Source organism: Erithacus rubecula, assembly GCF_903797595.1.
Source record: "Erithacus rubecula genome assembly, chromosome: Z".
Classification (NCBI taxonomy): domain Eukaryota; kingdom Metazoa; phylum Chordata; class Aves; order Passeriformes; family Muscicapidae; genus Erithacus; species Erithacus rubecula.
In genome coordinates this window covers 14,882,958-14,906,381 of record NC_136661.1, presented here as the reverse complement: position 1 = coordinate 14,906,381, position 23,424 = coordinate 14,882,958, and the positions used below count along the sequence as shown (strand labels likewise).

The 23,424-nt window shown below is 36.2% G+C and overlaps 1 protein-coding gene across 11 annotated transcripts in view; it reads right to left on the bottom strand.

Annotated features, from left to right (window-relative positions):
- The window catches only part of PDE4D (phosphodiesterase 4D), a 511,449-nt gene that overhangs the window by 76,389 nt on the left and 411,636 nt on the right, over positions 1–23,424 (bottom strand). For 9 of the 11 annotated variants that reach the window (XM_079330593.1, XM_079330597.1, XM_079330596.1 and 6 more), the window contains 4 exons: positions 18,797–18,988; positions 7,199–7,235; positions 5,159–5,232; positions 4,362–4,411 (listed from right to left, as the gene is read on the bottom strand). In XM_079330593.1, coding sequence (XP_079186719.1) covers positions 4,362–4,411; positions 5,159–5,232; positions 7,199–7,235; positions 18,797–18,988 — 353 coding nt within the window. Of the gene's footprint in view, positions 1–1,614; positions 2,877–4,361; positions 4,412–5,158; positions 5,233–7,198; positions 7,236–18,796; positions 18,989–23,424 lie in introns of those variants that run through there. The other 2 variants (XM_079330595.1, XM_079330594.1) reach the window with 2 other exon arrangements.

Genomic DNA, 23,424 nt, shown 5'->3' with positions numbered 1-23,424 from the left:
CAAGGCTATAAGTGAGATAACTCTCTGTTTGGTTATCATGACCTAGATAAGGCCTTTTAATGATTAACTGAAAAGAGTACCTGGTGTAAATATGGCTGGATTCCAAATCTGTCTTATTTACGAAAAATAATATTGATTGCTTAAGAAAACAATTTACAGGTCACTTTAAAGTGCTTTTCACAGTAATGATGGGAAACTGGTTCAACTCCACTAAAATTGCTCAACTCCACTAAAGCTGATAATTATCAATCCTATATTCTAAACACTTGCTGGAAAAAAAATGTAAGCTTGTTTTTGAAAAATGAGATGATAACTGAAACTAGCTAAAACAATGGATATCTGCATTGCTGCTAGATTACTGAACTTCATTGATCAGATGAAGGGATTTCAAGAGAAGATAAATCTAAATATCCCCTGGACTGAAAAATAGAAATGTGTTTATTTTCCTCTACTATTAGAATTCAGAGAATCATAAATGGTTTGTGTTGGAAGAGATTTCAAAGATATCTAGTTGCAACACCTTCCACTAGACCAGGTTGCTGAGTCCCTGCTCAAACACTTCTAGAGATGGAGCACTCAGAATTTCTTCCTAATGTCCGCTGTAAATCTGTTCATTTTAAAACCATTTCCCCTTCTTCTATCATGGCAAACCCTTGTAAAGAGTCCATCTTCAGCTTTCCTGTAGGCCCCTTTATGTACTTGAAGCCTACAATGTGATCACCCTAGAACCTCCACTTCTCTGAAGAGAGCAATGCAATTAGCCTGTCCCCACAGGAGAGGTGATCCAGCCCTCTCTGATCATCTCTGATCTTGGCTGCCCCTGGACTGGCTCAGTCCTTTCTTATGCTGAGGGTCCCAGATCCAGGCACAGTACTCCAGGAGGGGTCTCAGCAATGACTTCAGCAAGGCCTTTGACTCTGTCTCTCACAATATCATCATAAGCAAACTCTGGAAGAGTGGACTGGATGAATGGACAGAGGTATAAAACCGGGAAGCTCAATCCTTAAGTCACAGATAGTTTCATTTTTTTGAAAACAAAATTTGTATTTCACTGGTTGTGTTAAGAGAATTACTGTCAGTTTGAAATGAAACACCAGGAAATATCTATACTTATATATCTATATATATATATATCTTTTGGTTGAACACCAGAACACCAATCATGAGAGAACTGTTCAGCAAACCCAGTTATCCCAGGCTGGTCCTAGTGATGAGAGAGAGATGGCACTTGTAGGAAATTCATATCCCTTTGAAGACTTCTAATAGAAGTAAGTTTCATCTCCTCTTATTTCCTCTTAAGTTGAAAGTGATCTTTACTACCTATAGAGTCTAAAGCAAGTATGAAAAGTGCCATCTAAAAATTCTATTGTTACATGAAAAGCTCCCATGTCCTACCCCCTAATTAGTCTGCAAAAGGAACACTAGGCATGCTATAGCATAGTTGTCTGATAATGAACATGGCATTGTATGTCATTGATATTCATTAGCTCATTTCAACACAGTTTCCAAAAGGGATTCATGTGGATATACTGAATAGAAAAGACTTTATTTTGATCACAACTTCTGCATATTTACATTGAAAAATCACCATACATTCTATGGTGGCTCACCATGGTGGCTCTTGCTTCTTAGAATTTTAACATATGATTCCTGTACTGCTTCATTCCTCAATGTCATAGTTTCTTACTTTTTTGCTAAGGTATGTTGCCACAGATTTATGCCTCGGGGTGAATTCTTAAAATAGCAAATGAGAGAATCTTGCTCTTGCTTTTTTAGTTAGTTAGCTTTACAGATTGCTTTTCATGTTTCCCTTGTTGCTTCCCCAGTATCTTCTGCAGTAGTTCCCTTCTGTGATCACCTCTTTCCTCAGAGAGAATCTTCCCAGAGATATGCCTTCCAGGAAGTTTCACAACGTAAAATTTCCATCTTAACTGTCTGTTTTCTGGTTTATCATCAATATAGCTTAGTGACACTGTGCTCTCCAGTCACCTAGATTGCTACCTTGCCAATAGGCTCTTGCTGAGAATGCAAGCTGAGCCATCTGGATGACATGATGATGGTTGTATTGCTCAGGATACCCCATGGTACAAATTCTGAGGACAGCAAAACCAGCAGGATTTCTCAGCAGGAAGAATCTGTATAAGCTACACTTTGAACATTCCTCACAAGAATTAAAAAAAAACTTAGTAGCATCTGAAAGGGTTTTCAATTATTACATAAAATGTAGCAGAAGTTTTTTTAATATATCCTCCTTCTTAACATGCTGCTAATATGTTTTACTAGGATTCTATATGCCCCAAGAACAAACCTATGCATATTTCTGCACCTATACCGTGAAATTTGTTGCCATGGAAATATGAAAACCAGCTTATAACTAAGAATAGGCAAACCCTTTCATGCAAAATAGTATCCAGCCTCAATTTCCATTCAATAGCCAAAATGAATTGTAGCCATTATCATGCTTTATAGTGGCTTCATATCTATGTTATATTATTAAAAACTTTCAAGCACTTATATCTAGTCTACACAGGCTACAGATTATCTGATTCAATGCATAATTTGGGCACAGCAATTCCAGCAGCATCTCTGAGAAATCATACTAAAATTAATTAGATTAAATTGCTCTCACTATTTTTTGCCTTTTCTTACTGCCTTTGAATTCATTGGTAAAGAAGAATTTTATAGCTTGAATGGAGAACTGACTGTAGTATCTTCCTTCTAAACTTTAAAATTTCAGATGATTTATGGCTGACATATAGAGAACAGTCTGAGGATTAACTGAATGGAAACCTTCAGATAGGGGAGAATATAAAAAGAGCAACAGTATCTTCCAACAGGGAATGTCTTGGGTCCTGCTGTCTGAACAGCTTCTCCTGCTGGAGAAAAGAAGTTGACCTCAGACAAATAGCTGTGGGACAACAAGAAAGGTGGTGTTCACAGGCATGCACATCTTCTCTTCTGGATGTAATTTTCTTTTATTGTCATGAATTTCATTGTGTTATTGATTTTCTGAAGTTAGTCCCTTGGAGTAAAAGAAAGAGCCCTATTTTTGGATATCTCTGTCTCTGGTTAACATACTTCTGCTATGAGACAAATCACAAAATCAAATGAAATGGTTTATTGTGAGCAAATTGAAACCAATGCCCAAAATTACTTCTTCAAGAAAAATATTTTAAAAGGATCATGAATTTAATAGGTCTGCATATATATCTCTATCTTCTTACTATGATGCCCTTCTGCTTATAAAATAGATTTAAACACATAACATTCTGTTCCCTGATGAGCCCTACACACAAATATTCATACTGTATGACATCCTAGGAGGACAAAACTGTACAGAACTGCCAAGATCGGGTCCTTTTAAGGTGAGAGGCTAGCTGAAAAAACCCATTTATCTTAACACATTCCAGGGCCTAAAGGAAGAAACTATTGAACATTGAAAAGCCACACAACTCCTTAAAATTGCTGAAGTACCACTTTTTCTTAGAGATAAAAATGCCTAATTCAGGCATTTTGAAAATTACTGAAATTTGCATTTCTAGTTGTGGTTTAAATGATCATTTGCCTGTTTAGTAAGAGTCTGTATACTTTCATCAAGAAGAAAAGCAAATGCTCTTTCACTCTGCCAGAACATGATAGAGAAAGTAACTACATGTAAAATTACACAGTGTAAGTTGTGGATTAATGTGATGTAAAAAATACGGTGTCCAATAAAGAATATTTCCATAAAGACATCCAAGACCAAGTTGTCATCAAAATAACCAAAAGTAGTGTGAGGTAAAATTTTCCGAAATATTAACTTAATTTATGCTGCTAGTCTTGTTTTTAAGTCAATGTTTCCTTAGAAATAATACTATCTTTTAAAAGTATTTTTTAGCCCATACAAATATCATAAAAATAAGATTTGCAATTCTAAATCAGAAAATTCAGTTTTGAAAATTTCTCCTCACAGCATAAGCACTTTTAAAGTGAAGACTTTGTGTCTATATAGCTACAGAACTCCATGTCCCTAAAAGAAAGATGAATAGATTCTACATATGTTTTTTTTTCTACTAGATTTCCTTGCAAAAAAAACCCCAAACTAATGAATGCATTAATGACACAGTCACACACTGATATATAAGGAAAAGTAATTGGAATAGAACTTAAATTAAACTGGAATAATGAAACAGAAGTCAGAAGTTAACAGAATAGAACACCGAAAGTCACCAAGTTGAGTCATTATGTGACTCAAAAAATAAAAATCTCTTTAATAAAACTAGTATAGGGATAGGAAGCAATATAAGGATATGAAGCAATATGTGTTTATTATTATAAAATGCATTTTTCAGTTATATCTTTTATAAATAAATTATTCTTACCTGTTATAGTTGCTTTGTTAATAGATGGTTGGCTACACATGGGTGATCTTCTATTAAAAAAGAAATAAAAAAAGGTTTAAGCCTGATAAATTCACTGATGACTGAATCCTTCAGCATTATAACCTGGGCATTAATTTAGGAACTCCAGGACAGGAATATTTTAGGAACTTAGAAGTTTATTAAAAGCCAGCCTAATCACATCTAGAGCTTATACATAGTTTGAAATGTGACTTATAAACATATGCAAAGACATTTTTTCCTTTGGAATTCTAACTACTTCTAGGTCTCCAGATACATGTTTTGGGTAAGCGAAATAACTTCACTCTATTTGCCAGTGTAACTAACATTAATGCTAGCTGTGATGCTGCAATATGACTGAAGAGAGATCATATTTATAATGCCTAATTTATAATTATGGACTACTGTGGATAGGTAGGGTGTCACTTCCTTGGATGAGTGAAGTAGAGTTGAGATTTCAGTGAGTGCAGCTGCCTGCTCACTCTGTTTCATTTGCAAAACTCAGACAATGCCTGAATGATCATCTTTGAATGATCTTAGACATATGACTACTTAATCTAAAATCATATAACTTGAAAAAATCTACTCCAAGTTTGAGCAATTAGAAGGCAAGAGGGGTCTTGTCTCAGCTACCATCTACAACATCTTCAGGGGATTAATTAAGGTATTCCTCATCATCATTTCATGCTGGTTTGGTGGCACAGACTGAGATCTGTAACATCCATTTGTCTTCTTAGTTTACATTTTAAAAAGTATCACTGCCAAAAAGTGACACTCACTTGCTGGGTGCCCGGTCTTGTAAATTGGTTAATGCAGCAAAGTTATTCCGGACTGTTCGCAGGCTGGCCAGAACCTGGAACAGAAAAAGGGTTTCAGTACAAAGCTCTGCACAAGTGAGACTTGTCTATCTCTGCTCCACTGTGCTGAAAGAAAATGGAAAGCACATTGCAAAACCACTGTAAAAGGTTTCCTGGACTGGTTAGTCTGGAACCTTTGGCTGTTATTTAACGGTAATGTGTCTGTAATACAAAGGCAGTAGTTTATTTCTATTTTCTGTTCCCCTCATAAACTGCTCATTATCTGTTTGAAGGCAGGCTGACTTGCAGGGGAGGAAAGTTTTTACATAATTCTACTTATTTCTTTAAAATAGCAATAAAAGCATTTGACTTTGGAAGATAATAGCCCATTCAACGCTAATACCTCATGCATAAGAAATAATTACAGAATCTTAATTGCAGTTCAGTCCTCATAAACTCCGAAGGACAAAGGGAATGAGATTGTCTAGACTGCCAGGAAAAGTAAAGAAGTAAAGGTCTCTCCTCTGAGAGGCACAGCTGATTTGGAGACTTAGTGCAGAAGGCTAGAGAAAGAAGAAGTTATCTCCTGAGAATGTTATAAGTGGTATAGGCACTCTCTTCTGAAGGCAGTTGGGTAACATGCAAAAAATTTTTTTTGAGGCCCCATGAGTAGATTTGAGCTAGGCTGGAAATGGGAGAAAAGCAGCAGCACTAATCACTGGTATGTCTTTGCAGACTGGGCTGGGTTCCTGGTGAACCCATCTGAAGAATAACAAAAGCAGCAAAGGGAAGCTGGGTTTCAGAGATCTGAGCTGAGGAGTGCACTCACTTTTCATAGCACTTTAAATGCATACAGGAGGTAGGAATGGAGTAGGACTCTGAAGTACAAAAAAAAAAAAAATTAATGGAAGCTTGTAACAGAAAGTATTTAAGAACTAGCAATGAATGGCAGTGTTCAAATTATTGGAGATAATTTCCAAATGAGTTAGGATAATAAAAAATACATTTGGCTAACTAAACAGCATTAATTTAGTTATGTGTTTCTTTCCAAAAATCAGGAAGCAAACTGACGTATTTTTAATTCAGTGTGGATCAAAACCAATTATATATGTCATCAAATCTGCATGTTCAGGATACAGTGGAGATTTCAGAGTATTTTTATAAAAGACCCTTGCTAAATCTTTTCTCTGCTAGCAAAAGATTATGGTTTTATTCATATTGAGGACTTGAGTCTTATAAACATTGCATCTATTTACAATGTAATTAAATATATAATAAACTATTAAATGCATATTCTTTCAGCAGCTTATTATTCAACCAAAGCAACCTGTATAGTGTGTCTGAAGCTGACACTTTATTCTTATTTGAATCTGCCGTGTGACTCAACCTTTCTCTTTCCATCCACCTTCAATCTCATATGACTTCATAATTACAGTGATTTGACTATAATTCCCATCTGTTTTGGAGTAAAACCCATCAGCATAAGTTCAAGGAATAGCAATGTTAACCTTTCATACTTTATAAGGCAGCTCTATTATGAACAATTGTGGCGTTTTTATCTGAATTATAAAGAATCTTGAGATGATATTTTATAAACCAGAATCTGAATAGAAAAAGCAAACCTGGTTTTGTAGAGGAACGTAAGTGTTCTGGATAAAATTTATCTCATGTCTAAAAATCTCATTGTATTTAATGCATAAAAGATATTCAAATGGAGAAATTGTAATTAGAAAAATAACATAGTAACAGGAATCAGAGATTTGTCTTAATCATGACTGCTGGTTACAATATTTAGAAACGGATAGAGGTATTTTACATGCTGTTGCACTTCAGCTTCTCAGATGACCAAAAATTGTTAAAGAGAGGTACAGTTAACAGAGTTGAAGATTTATAACTTTCTGTTAAAATACTTTTCTCGTTTCAAGCCAACATATGTAATATCAACAACAGAAAACAAGTGGTTTGGCCATTTCATCTTTAAATTACAAGGCCATGTGAGAAATATGGCAAAGCTGTGCCTACCTGAGCAAATGGTGTCACAATCAAGTCATCTCCGTGTCTGAAAAAAATAAGCAGAATTGTGAGTTAGATATCACCAAAAATTTGCTGCATGAACAGAAAGAAAATCAGATTTTACAATGCAGTATAGATAACTCCAGTTTTATTCTTCTGCAATTACACTCTATTATTGCTCCACACATTCTTTGAAAAGCAAGCACCAATTTAGTTATTGCCCAGTCTATGGGAAGGTTGACAGACCACTTTCTGTGCTGTGGGTTGGGCAGGTGACTGAGTGTCCAGCATTAATCTGCAGACATGTCACCCCAAAGGATAGAGGTGAACGTTCCAAAAGTGACTCCACTGAGGGTTATCACCAGGCTTATGAGGACAGAACAGAGGGATGGCTGGACAGCCTATCACAGATGAATAGAAACACCCTAAAACTTCCAAACTGACTGTGACTTCTGTAGTTATGGGGCCTGTGACCAAGGGTCTGCTGTCACTGTGACAACCTCACCTCCATGAGGGGAGATGCATGGACAGGGTGCCCAGATGATGCACTATAGGGAAAAAGGCAGGAAGAGAAAGTGGGGCTCCTTCTCTTCAGCATGGACAACTGCTGCTTGAGGTGGTTGTCAAAAACTACAGTCCTGTAAAGTAGACTGAAGGGCATAAAAGTAGCATCTGCAGCATTGAGGATGTAGAGTCAACACACAGGGACAGGGAAAATCTGGCATTTGCAGTTATCCCATCCAGTACATGACAGCAATCAAGGTGAAAAGAAATTTTCCAAAGACAAAAACACAATATGTTTTTAATTTTCTTGTATTTTCCTGCAGCAAATTTATGATGATAAATTGCAAGTTGCAACTTCTAACAGAAAATCCCATTGATTTGGCACTATTTCAATGTAATTTAAGTTTTAGTATAAAATATGAGTTTTGAACATTGGATTTCAAGTCCATGGAAATATAATTAGAAAAAGGCTGATAAATGGAGAACTGTGACTTGTGTTTGACCTACTACAACATTATTCTTATAATCTATATACTGTCCACAAGACAGCAGTGGTTTGCAGATACTTTTTGTAAAAACCTAACTAAAAAAGCAGTGTGTGCAATCTGTACCACTGCATAATCTGTCTGTAAGGATGAAACAAAACTCCCAAATATCATCAAAATATTAAATAACTGTGCAACCATTTTTATTATAATTTCTTTTATTCTTTTTGTAATGGAAGAATGGATTTTTAAACACACCGTGGAAGAAATCTGCACTTTGAACACAGTCTTTGCAAGAGTGGTTCAAACAGAGAGTTGCTTCAGGTGAAACCAGAGGCTCAGACTGGATGGAAAGCATTCAAATCTGACTCTTACAATAAATCAAAAGAAACATGTCCTCCATGGCAGGAACTCAGAGGCTTTAATTGCTCAGGGAAGCCAAATCCAATCGGGTATAATAGACATGAATCAGCCCTGAGTATTAACAGGAGAGTTAATGACCAGCTGGGTTTAGTACCTCTTTATGTTTTCATTGGGTCAGGAAAACATTGGCAAATGCCCTACACTATAATTTTAGATAAGGGTTGCTTAATGAATTACACAAAGGCTTTAGCAGAAAATAAGCCAAATGCATTTTTTTTTCTTTTCTTTTTTTTTTTATCCTGTTCTCCACTGAGAGTGTGACTATGCTACTTCACTTCCAGGAAAATTATGCTCTTTGTCTTCGAGTTCTGTGAAATGGCATTATCTGATATGTGACAGCTGGCTTCAACGTTTCTCAGTACTCTTTTAATTTCTTATCTTTTATAAAGGATATTTTTATTATTTGCGTAAAGCAACTCCATTTTTTGCTTCTGTTTTAACACTTAAAGGGAGCCCAGCTCAAAACATAAAACCATTTTTTAGTGATCTTCTCTAATTTGCACATTTGGAAATTATGAAAGGGCAGAATTCTGAAGATGAAGTGTTTACATGCAGCAGCAGCACTGGACAAAGAACAAAGTATTCAGTTGTTTCTATCTGTAAATAAGACAGTGGAGACATGGAGATAATTCTTTCTAGCATCTGCCAGTAGTAAACACTCCGAATGCCCAATATATGGCACAAATGTACAAAATATTCACCAGTGCCTCAAAGTACCAGGTAACTCCTGAAACATAGTCACTAACAGCTAAGGTCAGACTGGCAAAAAATGTGAAAATAGGATTGTCCCCCTCAAAATCCCTTGTGTGATTCTTTTTTGGAGGTGATAATTCCTCTTCTTCCCATTTAGCTCGGGTTTGCCATTCCTTGGATGCTGAGGTACTCATAAAATGCAACAATAGTTACAGGTCTTTGGTTTTCTGCCCTGGAAGATCTTTTTTTTTTTTCTTTTTTTTTTTTTTCTTTTTTTTCTTTTATGTAAAATAACATGATCCCATTTTTCACATTTTTAAACAATTCTATTTGAGTTGTTTCTGGACTGCATTTTACTGAAGAACACTGATATCATACTGTAGCTTGTTATTCTTTAGAAGAGACATAATTAAGTAGTAATTTAATGTACTGAAATCAAGCCAGGACTTGATTTTCACTTTTCAAATCCCCCTTGTGTCAAGAGCAACAATTCCAGATATTATTATTATTTTGGTGAGCCTGATACTGAAAGCACAGATATCCAAAGCTTTAGCAAAAAAGTTTAGTACACACCAGACCAATTGAACTTCAGTTGAATCATCAAAGGTGATGAGCAATCTTTGATCCATGTTGGGTCAGAAAATGTGAACAAGGTGAGAGTGGTCAAAAATGGAGCAGTCATGTCCAAAGAAGGTGTGGTAATTTTTGTACAGATGACCAAGAACATGTGATTCAAAATGCCATTGATACACTGTACTACAGGGGAATAAACACTGCTATGTGTAAGTGTTCTCTTGTTTGTAGATGACATGGAAGCTGATGGGTGATTCTTGCTGGATTATAGACAGGATAGTGCCACATACATGTTTACAGAAGCTGCAAGAGGGCATGTAAATACTACAATATGGCATAAGCTTCTAAATATAGACAGAGGTATTAGCCATTAAAGTTAGAAGAAATTGTTCACACCAGTGTTAGATTATCTTAACTAGAATGCCTGGCACACTTGTTCACATCTTCAATTTTTAAAGTAAATACACATTTGAAAACAGAATAATTTTCACATTAAAAATTATCAGTTCTCCACTGCCAAAGAACACTGCTAAAACCTTCACTGATCTACATGATATGAATGACTGCTACATAAAAAAGGAGCCAAACTTTCTTTAGCAGACCAAAGTTTATATACCACATTGCCAGCTGTTAGCCACAGTAAAGTGGTGAAGCCTAGACTTCTGCAAATTTCTGTCTTTTTATTCCTAGCATTTTCTATATGGAATTTAAACTTGGACCATATAACCTATGATAATCCCCATCCTGAAGAAGAGATGAAAGTTCTGTATTGTGTCAGAAGTTAGTTGGACATGTTCTGTACAAGAGTTCTACCTCCTTTCCTCAGGATTTGCATCAATTTTTCTCTTCAGTCCCAACCACAGAACACTAATTAACTTTTCCCTTATTAAAGAGGAACTTAGAGATGCATGGACAGATAGAGAAGTAGGCAGGAAGATTAACACAAGGATAACAGGGTGACTGCATAACCTATACTTCATAACTAAATTGTCACAATTTAATATAACATCTAATAAGAGAAGTACTAGAGAGATATTCAGCAGATCCACCAGGATACAGTTAAGAAAGAGTGGATTTTTTTTGTAGTGGTCAGAAAAAACTCACGATATCCATTAAGGAGAAAGGAATCCCAGGCTTTAGAGACCAGGAGGAGAGTGAAGGTTTGTCTTTCCAAAGGCCATAGCAAACACAGATTAAGGCTTTCTAGGTGTTTCTAAACTTACACATAAATACTGAGTGATCTTGAGGACATGCATTGAAGTTGTGAGATATGAACAGGATATATAGGAGCTCTGCCTTATTTGGAGAGGAGAAAACATACAGCACATATTCACACCAGTTTGACACAAATGTATCAGTTTAAAGTATGATCTTATTGGTTTGCAACACTCCTCCACTTGAAACAAAACCTTACTTATATCCCCAGGAGAAATACTGTCTGTGGATGCTGGTCAGGCCTTAAATCCCACTGGCATAGTCCATGTTGGATTCTCTGGCTAAAAGCTTTGGACACAGACCATTTGAAAGAATAAAGCTGCCAAATGAATAGAAAAACCCAAGAGGACAGTGGCTGTATGGAATCCCTGAATGAAGCTCAGCATCAAGAGCTCTCATGAATTTATGAACACTGCCAAATGAATTTACTCCATTTTTAAAGCATCCACACTGTCTATATACAATGCAAAAAATAGGAAAGGAGATGAATACTAAGGAAGTATCTTTCTGTCACAAAATATATGGCAGCTTTTGCAGTGTAAACATTTAGATTTGGATTAAACACAGCATCCACTTGTTTCTGTATACAATGCTGAATCAGACTTACTGTCCCATAGCATGTCTCAGCTTAGATGAGACATTTGTGCTTTGTTTGCATATATGCTGGAACACAATTATACCATATACAAAACCACAAATGAAAGACAGAGAATAAGCTGGTAGAGTACTCTGACAGGATTTTTTTTCTGTCCCAATAACATTTCATAGTTGAAGCCAAATATGCACACACAAAATGTATGAATTAGGCATGCTGAAGTAATCACATTGCTCAGATTCACATTTTAGCAGCAATGAAAGATGATTCTAGATTGAACCCTGATGGGGCAATGGAAGCATCATGGAATGGTACTAGCCATCAGAAGCTGTGCTTTGAGGACAGTGAGCATCAGTGGCTGCCTGCCCCATCCAGATTGATCTTTATCATCATCATCTGCATTAGGAAAATATAAACATGGTGGTTTGCAGAATTCAGAACTGCAGAAATCACAGTGCTCCAAGCCAGCTTATTCTGCAAGAATAATGCTTAAGTCATGTCATCTCAATTTTTAAAGACTTTGAGAAAAATTTTCTAGTCCTGAGATCGCTTAGGCCTTGCTCAAAAGCAAAGACTAAATGAGAGTAAGTGTTTTGCCCACATTAGGAAATGGGGCTACAGCTTTTTCTAGATAGCCAGTGGGTTATTAGTGATTTCCATGTCTTTGAAAGGGTAAGCACAATCTGGGGGATGATCAGGTATCTCAGGCTGGGTATAGAGACCATGGCACTGAGACCAGGCTGGGATTTAGGGCTGAGAGAACAGGCAATTAAAATTGTGGCCATGAGCTAAGAGGAGGGGGTTGTTTTTCCCAGAGCATTTATTTATTTCTGCGAACGTGTATGTAAGAGAATTGTTAAAAATGAGCTACTTGAAACCACAGAAATTAGACCCTGAATGAAGCAGACTCTCAACAACTATTGTCTGAGTGTTGCTGAACACCACAATTTTCTATAACACTATGCAGTTATGTCCTCCTGATACATCTGTCTAATTCAGCAACACAGCAAGCCCTAATTAGCAAAAAAGTATTGCTGCAATATTGGGAGTTCAGTACAGTTAATTTAATTGAGCTTTACCAGATGAAGGAGGATTGGCTCAGAAGAGCCACAGCACCTGAGAAGTCCATTATCCCAGGAAAAGGAAATGCTGGTTATAGTAATTCTCCTTGGAGTGCCTAACTAAGAAAGTGAGATTTAGAAAGACTAAATGGAGAAAAACATTTTCCAGCATAACATCACTAGTAAAAATTTCAGATGTAAGTCTTTCCAAAGACCCCGATCGACTTCATAGGAGCACAAATTACAAGTTACTCCACTATGATGTTGATGTAGAAAACAATTACTGTCTGCCTTACAATCAGAGATCCAGAAAAACCACAAAACAAATGTGGATTTTTACATTTTGCTAATACACATAAGTTATGAACTAAAATATCCAGAGTCTTCCAGATACAAACTTATATTTTATATAAGAAAATACTTTATTTTGTCATGCTACCTTTTTAGTATCTCATGTCCTGAAGATACTCTTGATTAGGTTTGAAAGAAACCTCTGAATTCTTGGAGTCTACCCTATTGCAGTCATCAGTGTTAGGTTACCCAAGCTGCAATCTTAATTCAAACTGCATTAGCACCAACAGTGAGAGACTCTCTCAAGAATTGAAAAGACAAAAGGACCACATCTGTTACAGATGTATCATATTTCCCTAGTCATCCACCAAGCTTCACTTATTTAATTTATATAGCAGACCATATAGATTATAGGAGACTTGTGGCCAGCTACTGAGCAACAGGTCAGTATTAAATATGACAGAATTACTCAGCCCTGAAGGGAAACAGAGGATTGCCTTGCCAGAGTATTTCACTGCTGCAGGTGGTTTTCCTTCTAAAATCAAAAGGTAGTCTGCCTGGGGGTTACTGAGGCCATGGCAAAGGGAAAGAAGCTACAGCAGTGTGGGGCTTTGTTTTGTGCATTGGAGGAGAGGCTGGATTAAGCCAGAGAAGATAGGATTTTGAATGAGAAAAATGCTGGGCTCAATCAGAGGAGCCCAGGCCAATTCAGCAGTGCCACAGTTGAAAATCATCACTGAGCTATATTAAGGCTGAAAAATAAACAAGCATCAGAGAATGCAGAGCAGTTCTGTTTTCCTCTCAGTTCAAGAAAATTAGTGACTGGGTTTGCATACATGACTGGAAGCAATCAAGTTAGTGTCATTTAATGAGTTACTATTAGGGAGTTTTGATTGCATTAACTGACACATAAACTCTTACCTTGGTGCAAATGAAAATAAAATGTGTTGCCTTCAATTACTTTCAATCGCCTGGTATTTGGTTGCTTGCTTGTCCCTGTCCCACATGTTTTAAGTGTTTGAAACTGGTATGGATGTGCTACTTCTGAAGAATAAGACCAGGTGACTTTCCATGTGAGCCTCCAACTCATGCAGGCTGAAAGATTCACTCTTTAGAAGAAATAGCAGAGATGCTGAGAACAAGGCACTCATGCAATGCAACCCACCCTGAGAGAGCTAGGTACCAGCCAGCCACAGAAAGTTTAAAAGTTTATAAAAAAATGGTCCCTTAAAAACCCACAGAGGTCCCTACAAAGATCTGTGAAAAGAAACAAGCTAACTTCAAGAAAAGCAAATAAAATCCATTTTTAATTGTATATTTTCAGGGATGTACAGCTAATGTTATCCTGGGTTTTGAAATAAATTTGATCTGTGCACTTAGGTGATCACTGAGCCAGAAAAACAGTCCAAAAGGATCCCCCCCTCAAAGCATTCAAGTCCCTTTTTACAAAGTTTTCTTTGTTAACAATTCTCCCATCCTTCAGTATTAATGGTACACAAAATTCACGTGTCCACCCTCCACTGCAGATCATTGCTGCAAGCCCAGAGAGCAGTGGTGTTGTGATGTACCTGAAATAATAACTAAGAATTGGTTTTGGTACCATGTCTTTAAGAACATGCCACCTCTGTCTGAAAAGATGTAGGAATTCAGTCTGGTTTTGTTGTAACTTCAGTAGTAACTTGTTATTTTCCTTCAAACATCCATTATTTACAGAGCAGAGAAGTAAAAAAAGCCTAAAACATTAGAAGTGTTTAAAGAAGAAGTGATGCATTTAACAACTGAAAGCTATGTTTGGAAAAATGTAAGTTTTTAGCAAACACACAGAATCAATCATGATTCTGTATTGAAAGAAAATAAAATAAATTTACATTTCATCAACAAAAATTCTCCCCTGAGTAAAAAGCAGATAAAATCTTCTCAATGCAAGATGCTTTATTTTTGTTTTCTGACATAACCAGTTTCCTGATGAACAAAGTTAACACAAATTTATTATACAACTTTAGGCTAGTTACATTCTAAGTTGGGTTGTTTTAAATTCCACCAGGAAAATGTGTCAAACAACCAAAAATGAGAGACATCCCTTTTTTTTCCCAAGCTTTTTTTTGTTTATAACTCAAAAAAATCTTGTAAATGACTTGCAAATGACTTAGATTAATTTAAGCTGCAACCTGAAACTTCATTAAAGGATCTTAAAAACAAAAAAGAAAAACACAATGAAGCAAAACATTTGCCTGCTTTTCCCAAAGTGATGTAGCTACATTTCTTTCCATGGACAAATAAATGTATCAACCAATTTAATGTATTTTTTAATTAGAGATTGTTGCTAAACAGAATCACACAAGGAAGATTATTCTTAAAAGATATTTTTAGAGCAGGCTGAATTTTGAAGCTTAAGTGTCCATTTTCAGTCAGTAATACTCATGATATAGTAATATGAGAGATTCCTAGAATATAATACAATACATCAAAAGTATTTGAGTTGCGATTTTTCCGGAGAAAAGAAAATTATTTCTAATTTCTTAAACTGAAGTTCAATGACTCCTCTCAATAAATGCATGTCTTGTCTGCTGTCCTAGAATCCTGGCTGGCACCTTTCATGAAAAAGGTGTGTTTTTCCTCCATAACTTAAAATTCATAATCACAATATTTTACCAATAAAACCAGGCCTTACTGTCTCAGAAACAAAAGAATAAGCTTGCTTCAGATTCTCAGAGGATGAGAAAATATTTCCTCTGTAATAGTAGTTATAGGGAAAATGTCATGGAGTAAACTTCATCCTCTTGATGCTGCTGTCTTCAGAAGTTACTGACAGGGCAGCAGCAGGGTGTCCAGTTTAGGGAATGGGTGCCTGGTGCCATTTGGCAGATCCCCAGAGCAGTGACCCTGCAGTTCCCCACAGCCAGTGGGGGGAAACTTTCAAGCAAGTTTTAATAGAAATCAGCAAATTTTGTTTATTAATACTAGTTGGAGGTTTTAGTGATAAGCTGATGGAGAAAATAATGCTGGGCTTCTCTAAAGAAGGCTGTAAAACTCCCCCAGAGTTGCTTTTTTATGAGCGAGGCTCAGTTGGCCAAGGTTTGAGAAGACCAGGATGCCAGGTCCGAGCTGTGCTCTGAGAGCTTGTGGAAAAGGAAGAAGAACAGACTTAAATGAGAGGTCAGGATGTCTTCTTACACTCAGAAGAGCTTGGATACACTCTGTACTGAGAATGCCTTGGTCCTCTGGTCTAGTCTGCTATCCTCTGGTGTACTTTTTCCAAATCACAGGCTATACTTGTTTTCACCCTTCAGAGTGGCATAAAACACAGGCTGTGACGCAGAGTGGACAGCTTATTGGCTTTTTTTCTAGGAACCTATTTTTTTAACCTGATTAGAGACCTGAGTTTTGCTAGAACAGAAATTCTTTACTAATTTGATCTCTTGCTCCATTTACCAGGGCAGTGATCCCTTAACAAGAAGGGCACAGAAAGTGTTATCACTTCCACCTCTTACTGGATTTATAAGTTCTGGGCAGCCACAGCAGTTCAAATGAGGCAACACTAAGCAACCAGGCTTCTTCTGCAAGACATCCTCACAGCTCTCTGCTTCACTAATGTCTTCAAATATATGCCTGACAATTTTTCCAATAATGATTTTGCACATCTTTCATCTAGATGCTACTCCCTTTCTCATCTGTGTTTCTGTTGGGATTCTTTTTTGTTGTTGTTGTTTGTTTGGTTGGTTTTTTCCCATTCTTTATCCTCCTTCCCTTTAAACTTGCTTCCCTGTCTTTCATCACAGATCCTGAGCTATAATTCCTCATATTGTCTCACTGCCTCACTCAGTTACTTCTTTTTCTCTTGCACATCCCTATCTCTGCTGGAAATCCCAGAGAGAGTCTTCACAACACACCCATGCTCATCTGCCTTGGACCTTGCATCTTCCTGTCTAAGATGTTCACCTTTCCAGTTCACAAATTTTAGCAGTTTTTCCTAATCTGTTTATATAATCTCCACATCCTGCTTTTATTATTCTCAAAAACCATGTTGTTTCTTCCAAAGGATTATCAAAACAGTGTTACTGACCCCCACTCCATTTTTATGTGCTTTTCCTTTCTTAAACTCAGCTGCTTTTTCTGCCTAACTGAACCGATAAAGTCTATCAAGATGTGAGGTCAAATAAATTTTAGATGTAAATGTATTTCCAGAAAAATTTGAAAAGAAGAATAGAGAGGGAAAAAGGGGAAAAATGTGTGCTGTTTCAGTAATTATATTATTTATCCAGTTTACTGCCATGTGCTGAAATATTACCCAAAATTCTAGGAAATTAAGTGGATTATGAGTTCAAGGATGGAGCACTAATTGAATTTTTCATTGAAATGACTCATCTAAGCAATGCAGTCAGCTGGATTGTCCTCCAGAATGTAAAAATCTTTACAAATGTTATCCTGGTACAGGTGCCATACGAAAAGCTTGAATCTTCTTCCTCTAAAAAAAAGATACCTCTCAGATGAGGATTTTCTGGAAGGGGTGTACTATTCCCAAGAATAGTGGTGATTTGTTTGGTTTTTTTTTTTTTTTAATAACAAAGCATGATGAATTGCTCTTGTTCTAACCCATTTTGTCTCAACAAAAACTGGTCTTGTTTGGCATAAAGCTTACTGAGTATTTCAATCCACAGATCTTAACTGAGTCATAGACCTTACACTAACACTCTCTAAAGGCAGGAATTTTTCTTACCTTGACACTCTACATAGAAAAAGAGCTACAATTAAACAAAATAACAATTCTAAAAATTATATAAGTGGAAAAAAAAGGAGTGTTCATTTATGACCTCAAGTTAAATATCAGCTCTAATTTCACTCATTATTACAAAAGCCCTTCCTCTTTTAGATGCCTAGTCTGATTATTATCTTATGGTCTTTGTCTCATTAAAATACAGCATTCACTGTAGTATTGTGACAAACCTCTTCCTTTATTTTAGATATATATATATATATATATATATATATATATATATATATATATATATATATGTATATTTTGGCCATAAAATTTGGAGCCAGGTAGGGGAAAAAATAAACTGAATTAAATTTAAAAAATTATTAATTGGTCTTACTTAGAAATGACTAGAAGATGAAACATTTAAATATTTTTGGTATCTTACAAATAGACAGTGATTTGCATCTGGCTTCCACTATACATGGGACCTGGGGTCCAGACATACTTTAAAAGCATGTATCTAGCAGAAAATACATATTTCACAGACAAGTGAGAAAGGACAGAATAAGCTTAGAAAGGTCTTTTATTAGAGGTTTTTTATTTTAGTTAAGAGGGTATTTGAAATATTTTTTTCCCTCTCAGATATATTATCTTTTGCCAAGTGGTAAATCTTTTCTCTAAAAACTTAAAAGACCCCTGTTGTAAATAAATGGAATCTATTTCTTAAAATCATGAAGAAGCATAAATTGAGTTTGTATTTTTTCTCTTGAAAATACCTTAATAGCAAGAAAATAGTTCTCCTTAGTGCTTTAATACACCAGTATTGACTAACATTATTATTCTGTCAAAGCTAATAGAGTGCATAAACATGTCAAGTGCACCCTCATGATATCCTTCAAAAAGCTGCAGGAGCAAGTATAATCTTCATTAAAGAAGTAAACAAACAATTTTTCATTACTTCACTAGCATAAGTGATTGAAGTCTGATCTTTTAAAGAAATTTCTTGTGGCTGCAAAAATCTTGATATTGAACAAATTATAGGCTAATAGAATTTTACAAGGTACTTACATATCACTGGCAATGGAGGAATTCCTGCTCATGGACTTTGGAGACAGATCATAATCACTGTCTGACCGGTAAAGGAAAGACTCCCTACGCTGACTGTGGACAAAATTTGCCTGAAGAATTAACCCTGACCCAGGGCTTGTCATGGGGTCCAAGGGACTTCGTCCTGATGATGTTCCATTGTCTACATCGAAACTGCAAAAAGAAGAGAAAAATTTTTTATGTTATTGACCTAAGAATTTTAAAATTTAATAAACACCCTTCTGACAAATTATCACAACTAATTGCTCCTTGATAGTAGTGGAGAAATAAAGACCTGGTTGCATCTATTGCTATGAAAAAAGAACAAGTCACACAAGGCAGATACTTTAAAATTACTGATAAACAAACACAAAAAAACCAAACCAAACCAAACCAAACCAAACCAAACCAAACCATAACAAAACAAGAAACAAACAAAAAAATAAGTCAGAAGGAAAATAAAATTGGCAGAGAAAAATCCCATGCTAATAGAAATACAGGAAGCTTTATATTTCTCTGCATGTAGAGTATCTACGAGCTCTATACTAGAGGGAACATGATGTTTCATTATTTACTTCTTCAGGTCCCATCTCTCCTGAGCTGGACACAAATTATCCTGCCTCCCACTGCTAAGGCAGCTGAGGGCTTTTTCCTCATTGAGCCCCCAGTTCTAGTATTTTATTACTATAAAAGTATTTTGAGTCCATACTTTGTTTTGTCCCAGTAAACAAAGATCCAGGGTGGCATTGAGGCACATATGTGTGTTTGAGCACATCTGCCTGCATAAGATTTGCTGTTTTACAAACAGATAGAAGCAGGGAGTCCTTTTTTAAAGGCCAAGCAGCAAAACCTCTGTAGCCATTTGTGTCTTTGAACCACACAGTTTAGATTCAGCGCTTGGTTGTTGTGTGTGGTATGAAGAGTGGTAAAGAGGCTTATCATTCCTAGAGAACACTTTTCTCATGAAAGGCTGAAGGACAAGGGAACAGAAAGAAAGAGGAGACAGTGAATGCTGTTTTACATAGATGGTAATGTTTCCACAGAGGGCTTTGAAAATCAGTGCAAAGACCTTGAAGAGGAGTCTGCACACAATTATACACTGGTACAGGGTGGGTTGCTGAGAGGAGGTGCTCATGGCAACCAGTTTTGAACAGTTGAGTTTGGTGCTGTATGGAGACTTTTGCAGCATGTGGCTTCATGTTGGGATGTCTTGTGGTATGCAATCTGAGAGGTCAGAAATGTGTGGATTAGCTAGACTAGGTCTCTAAGCCCATTCGCCATACTAATGGGGATAAAAATAACACTGCTAAATCACTTGAAAATGAGGGATGAACAGAGGATCTTTTATGATTTTTTTAAAATGTAGATAAGCACCATACTAGGCATTTTTGCTGAACCCATATAAAGTACTCATTTTGAAAACAGTGCTCCTTGAAGGGCACCCACAGGTTTCCAGTTACAGCTAATGACAGCAGAAAATAAGAAGTGCAAGTAAGCTGTTGATTAGGCTTCAGCCTAGCACAAGCATCAGAGCTGGTACCTGCTGCTCTGTACCAGCTTGTTTGACATCCCATTGACCTGAGATTCCAGTGAGGTTGCTGCTTCAATTCTATGGTGAAGTGACTGCATTCCCATGTCCTTTTCCACCCTTTTTTAAAATGAACTAATCAAAGAAACATATGCTGCTTATTTTGACACACATGTAAATTTGCCTGGCAAAGGATAGATTTTTGCTTCATTATTTATTTCATTGTTTATTTTTTACTTTGAACATATTTCTGTAACTGCATGCTTACTGTCACATTCAGACTATTTTCTTTGTATTATCAGTTCCAGATTGAATGTAGAAAAGAAAATGCAGTCAGTTTGTTTTTCTTTTTTAAAAAATAAATGCAGAAAATATTATTTTAATGCTTCAGGAGAGCATAGTAATTTAATTCTCTTTTCACTGTAGTTTTCAGAACAATTACCTGTCAGTAAATCCAAACACATAAACTTCTTCCCAGGACTGACTTAATTTGATTATGCCTGTAGACTTTCTTCTGTATTTTTAAATGTTCTGCTGCTTTATCAACCTCAAACCAAGAAAGCTTAAACCATGAGACATCAAAAAGTTCTGCCACCAGCCTTCTAGGTAATCTTGGACTGTGCAGAGCTCCTATTTTTTTCCCCCTATTTTCCCAATTTTTGCATCTTTGTGATAACTGAGATCTGATCACAAAGAATATTTGAGAATGTATTGGAAAGGTCAGGATACCATGAATGCTCCAGTAAAAAGTCCTTTGCAGCTTCTAGTGCCTTCAGTTCATAACCACATTACCACTTGCATGACTGTTATTACTTGTTACCAATCAATATCCTTTTAGCTTGTATTCCTAAGTATTGCAGGAGCACAAAACAATCACAGTACTAATGAAGGGTTTAGCTCATCATACCCAAATTTACTAGCATTTATATTGCAATGCCTGAATAACTTTTTTCCCATTTAAACAGCTTCGAGAAAACACAGGTTCCTAATAAATACATAGTCTGTATATTTAGTTTTTCCATTAGGGAAGGAAGGCAGATGATTCCTGCAATTTTAGGTAAAACAGAAGATTGTTCACAGTAAGTCTAATTTCTGCAATGGCAGTATCATTTCATATGATATCAATTTAAAATTTATATAAATTTCAAATATATATAAACTTGCCTGGGAAGTTTAAAAACTAGGTAGAGCTGCAATTTCACCAGCTGGGAGAGGCCCTTTGGTTTGCATCACCAGGAAACTAACCACAAGATTGTGCGAGGCATCGCTGCCGTGACAGAATTTGTGTCCTGTTGTACTGCCTGGTCACCACTAGATGGGTGTAAAAAGTAAAAAACGGGACCCAAAAATATCAGCCGGATTTGCCTCGTGCTGTTCTAAGAAAACGTCTTTTCTGAAAATATGCCTCAAGAAAAAAATTGTTCAGTTCTACAGTCAAAGGGAGTGTGAATACAAAAACTGTTTTTTCAGAACCCCATGTATATATTAAAAATATTCTGAGGTGAGGCAGTAGTAAAGTGTCTTATGCAGATATTTCTGAGACATTTGCCAACTTTCAGATACAAAAGCTTGCAGAACTATAAATCAAAAGAAGGGTTATTACAATGAAAATTATATAAATTGCTTCTTTGTCTGAATCAAAAGTCATATTTTTAAAAAACTGTACTTCTGACTACACTGTATCAACAGAAGAGAGAATCAGAATGGAGAATCAAACACTTTCACACCAGTTCTTTGCTCTTTGTTGTTGCATACACTGAGAAAATCAAAGGTTTAAGACACAAAATAGGATAGGCTCTTTAACTTGTCTGAACAGAAATTGCAAAATGTCAGCTGTGTTTGCTTCATATCTATCTTTTCACTCCCAATTAGTTTAAGCTGAAGAAAGAATATACTGTGAATTAGAAAGAACAGAGAAAATGAACATCTTCATGGAATTTGTTACTAAAGAGGACAAACTCTTTTGCTTTCATTTCACAGGCAGTAAGTGGCAATTTAAAGACAGAATTTTACACCACTGCTCTGCAGCCAGCTCCAGGCACTTTGCATAATGCATGCAACTGCCTTTGGTGACAGGAGCACTTGGCACAGACATCACAGAATTTTATATGTTCAAAGACCTTTGCTGCAACTCTGGAGATGCCAAAGCCCTGAAAAGTCACTGGTAATTCAGCAACTTTTGTGTCTGTATTTTGACAAAATGTCTTAAGGCATTAGGGGATAGTGCTTTTCCTTAGAGCCTGTCTTATTCAGTGTTCAATGCAGACAAACCTGACATGAGATGAAATTCAGAGGTTTTTTCCCTTGTTTGGCTATTCATCTTGTTTGTACTTCTTGCCCACTTTCTGTCATCCAGAATCTGCACTAACATGGGCACAAAACTGAGTGATTTGTAAACATTCATGGCTGATCTTCCCTGTCCTCCTAATGCAGCAAATACAAGTAAAACCACAAGAAAATTTCAGGAAGATTATTAGAGATTTGCTTAAGACAATATTAGGACTCTGTGTAGCAGCACTTCTTCACTGTTAATGACTGCACAGCTTCTTTGCATGTTGAAAGAAACTGTGGACTTCCTTCTGAGTCCCTAAAAAATGGTTTTCTACTCTCCAAGGCTGCTAAAAGATGTGGAGGTCTGTATATAAAAAATAGGCTTCAGTTGCACAAGTAATAATGGCATCATCATTACTATACCCAAGAGTTTGCAATTATGGCTGCATGAAAATCTTAGTATTGGTTTTCCATAGTACTGATAATATAGCACTAATACTGCAGCACTTTTTTGGTTGTTTTTTTTTTTTTTTTTTTTTTTTTTTTTTTTTTTTTTTGTTTTTTTGTTTTTGTTTTGTTGTTGTTGTTGTTGTTGTTTGGTTTTTTTTGTTTTTTGTTTTTTGTTTTTTTTTTTGTGGGGGTTTTATTTTTAGAGAAATACGCAATAGTAGGAGAGAGAAGGAAATTTCACCCTAAAATTAAGAACCTACTAGAATTTTTAAGAATGCAAATTGTGCTCGTGCTGTTCCCCCTTTAGTGTCTGCCCATTTTCATCTTATCTTGGAAATTACAGGGAGGGAGAGCCAAAATA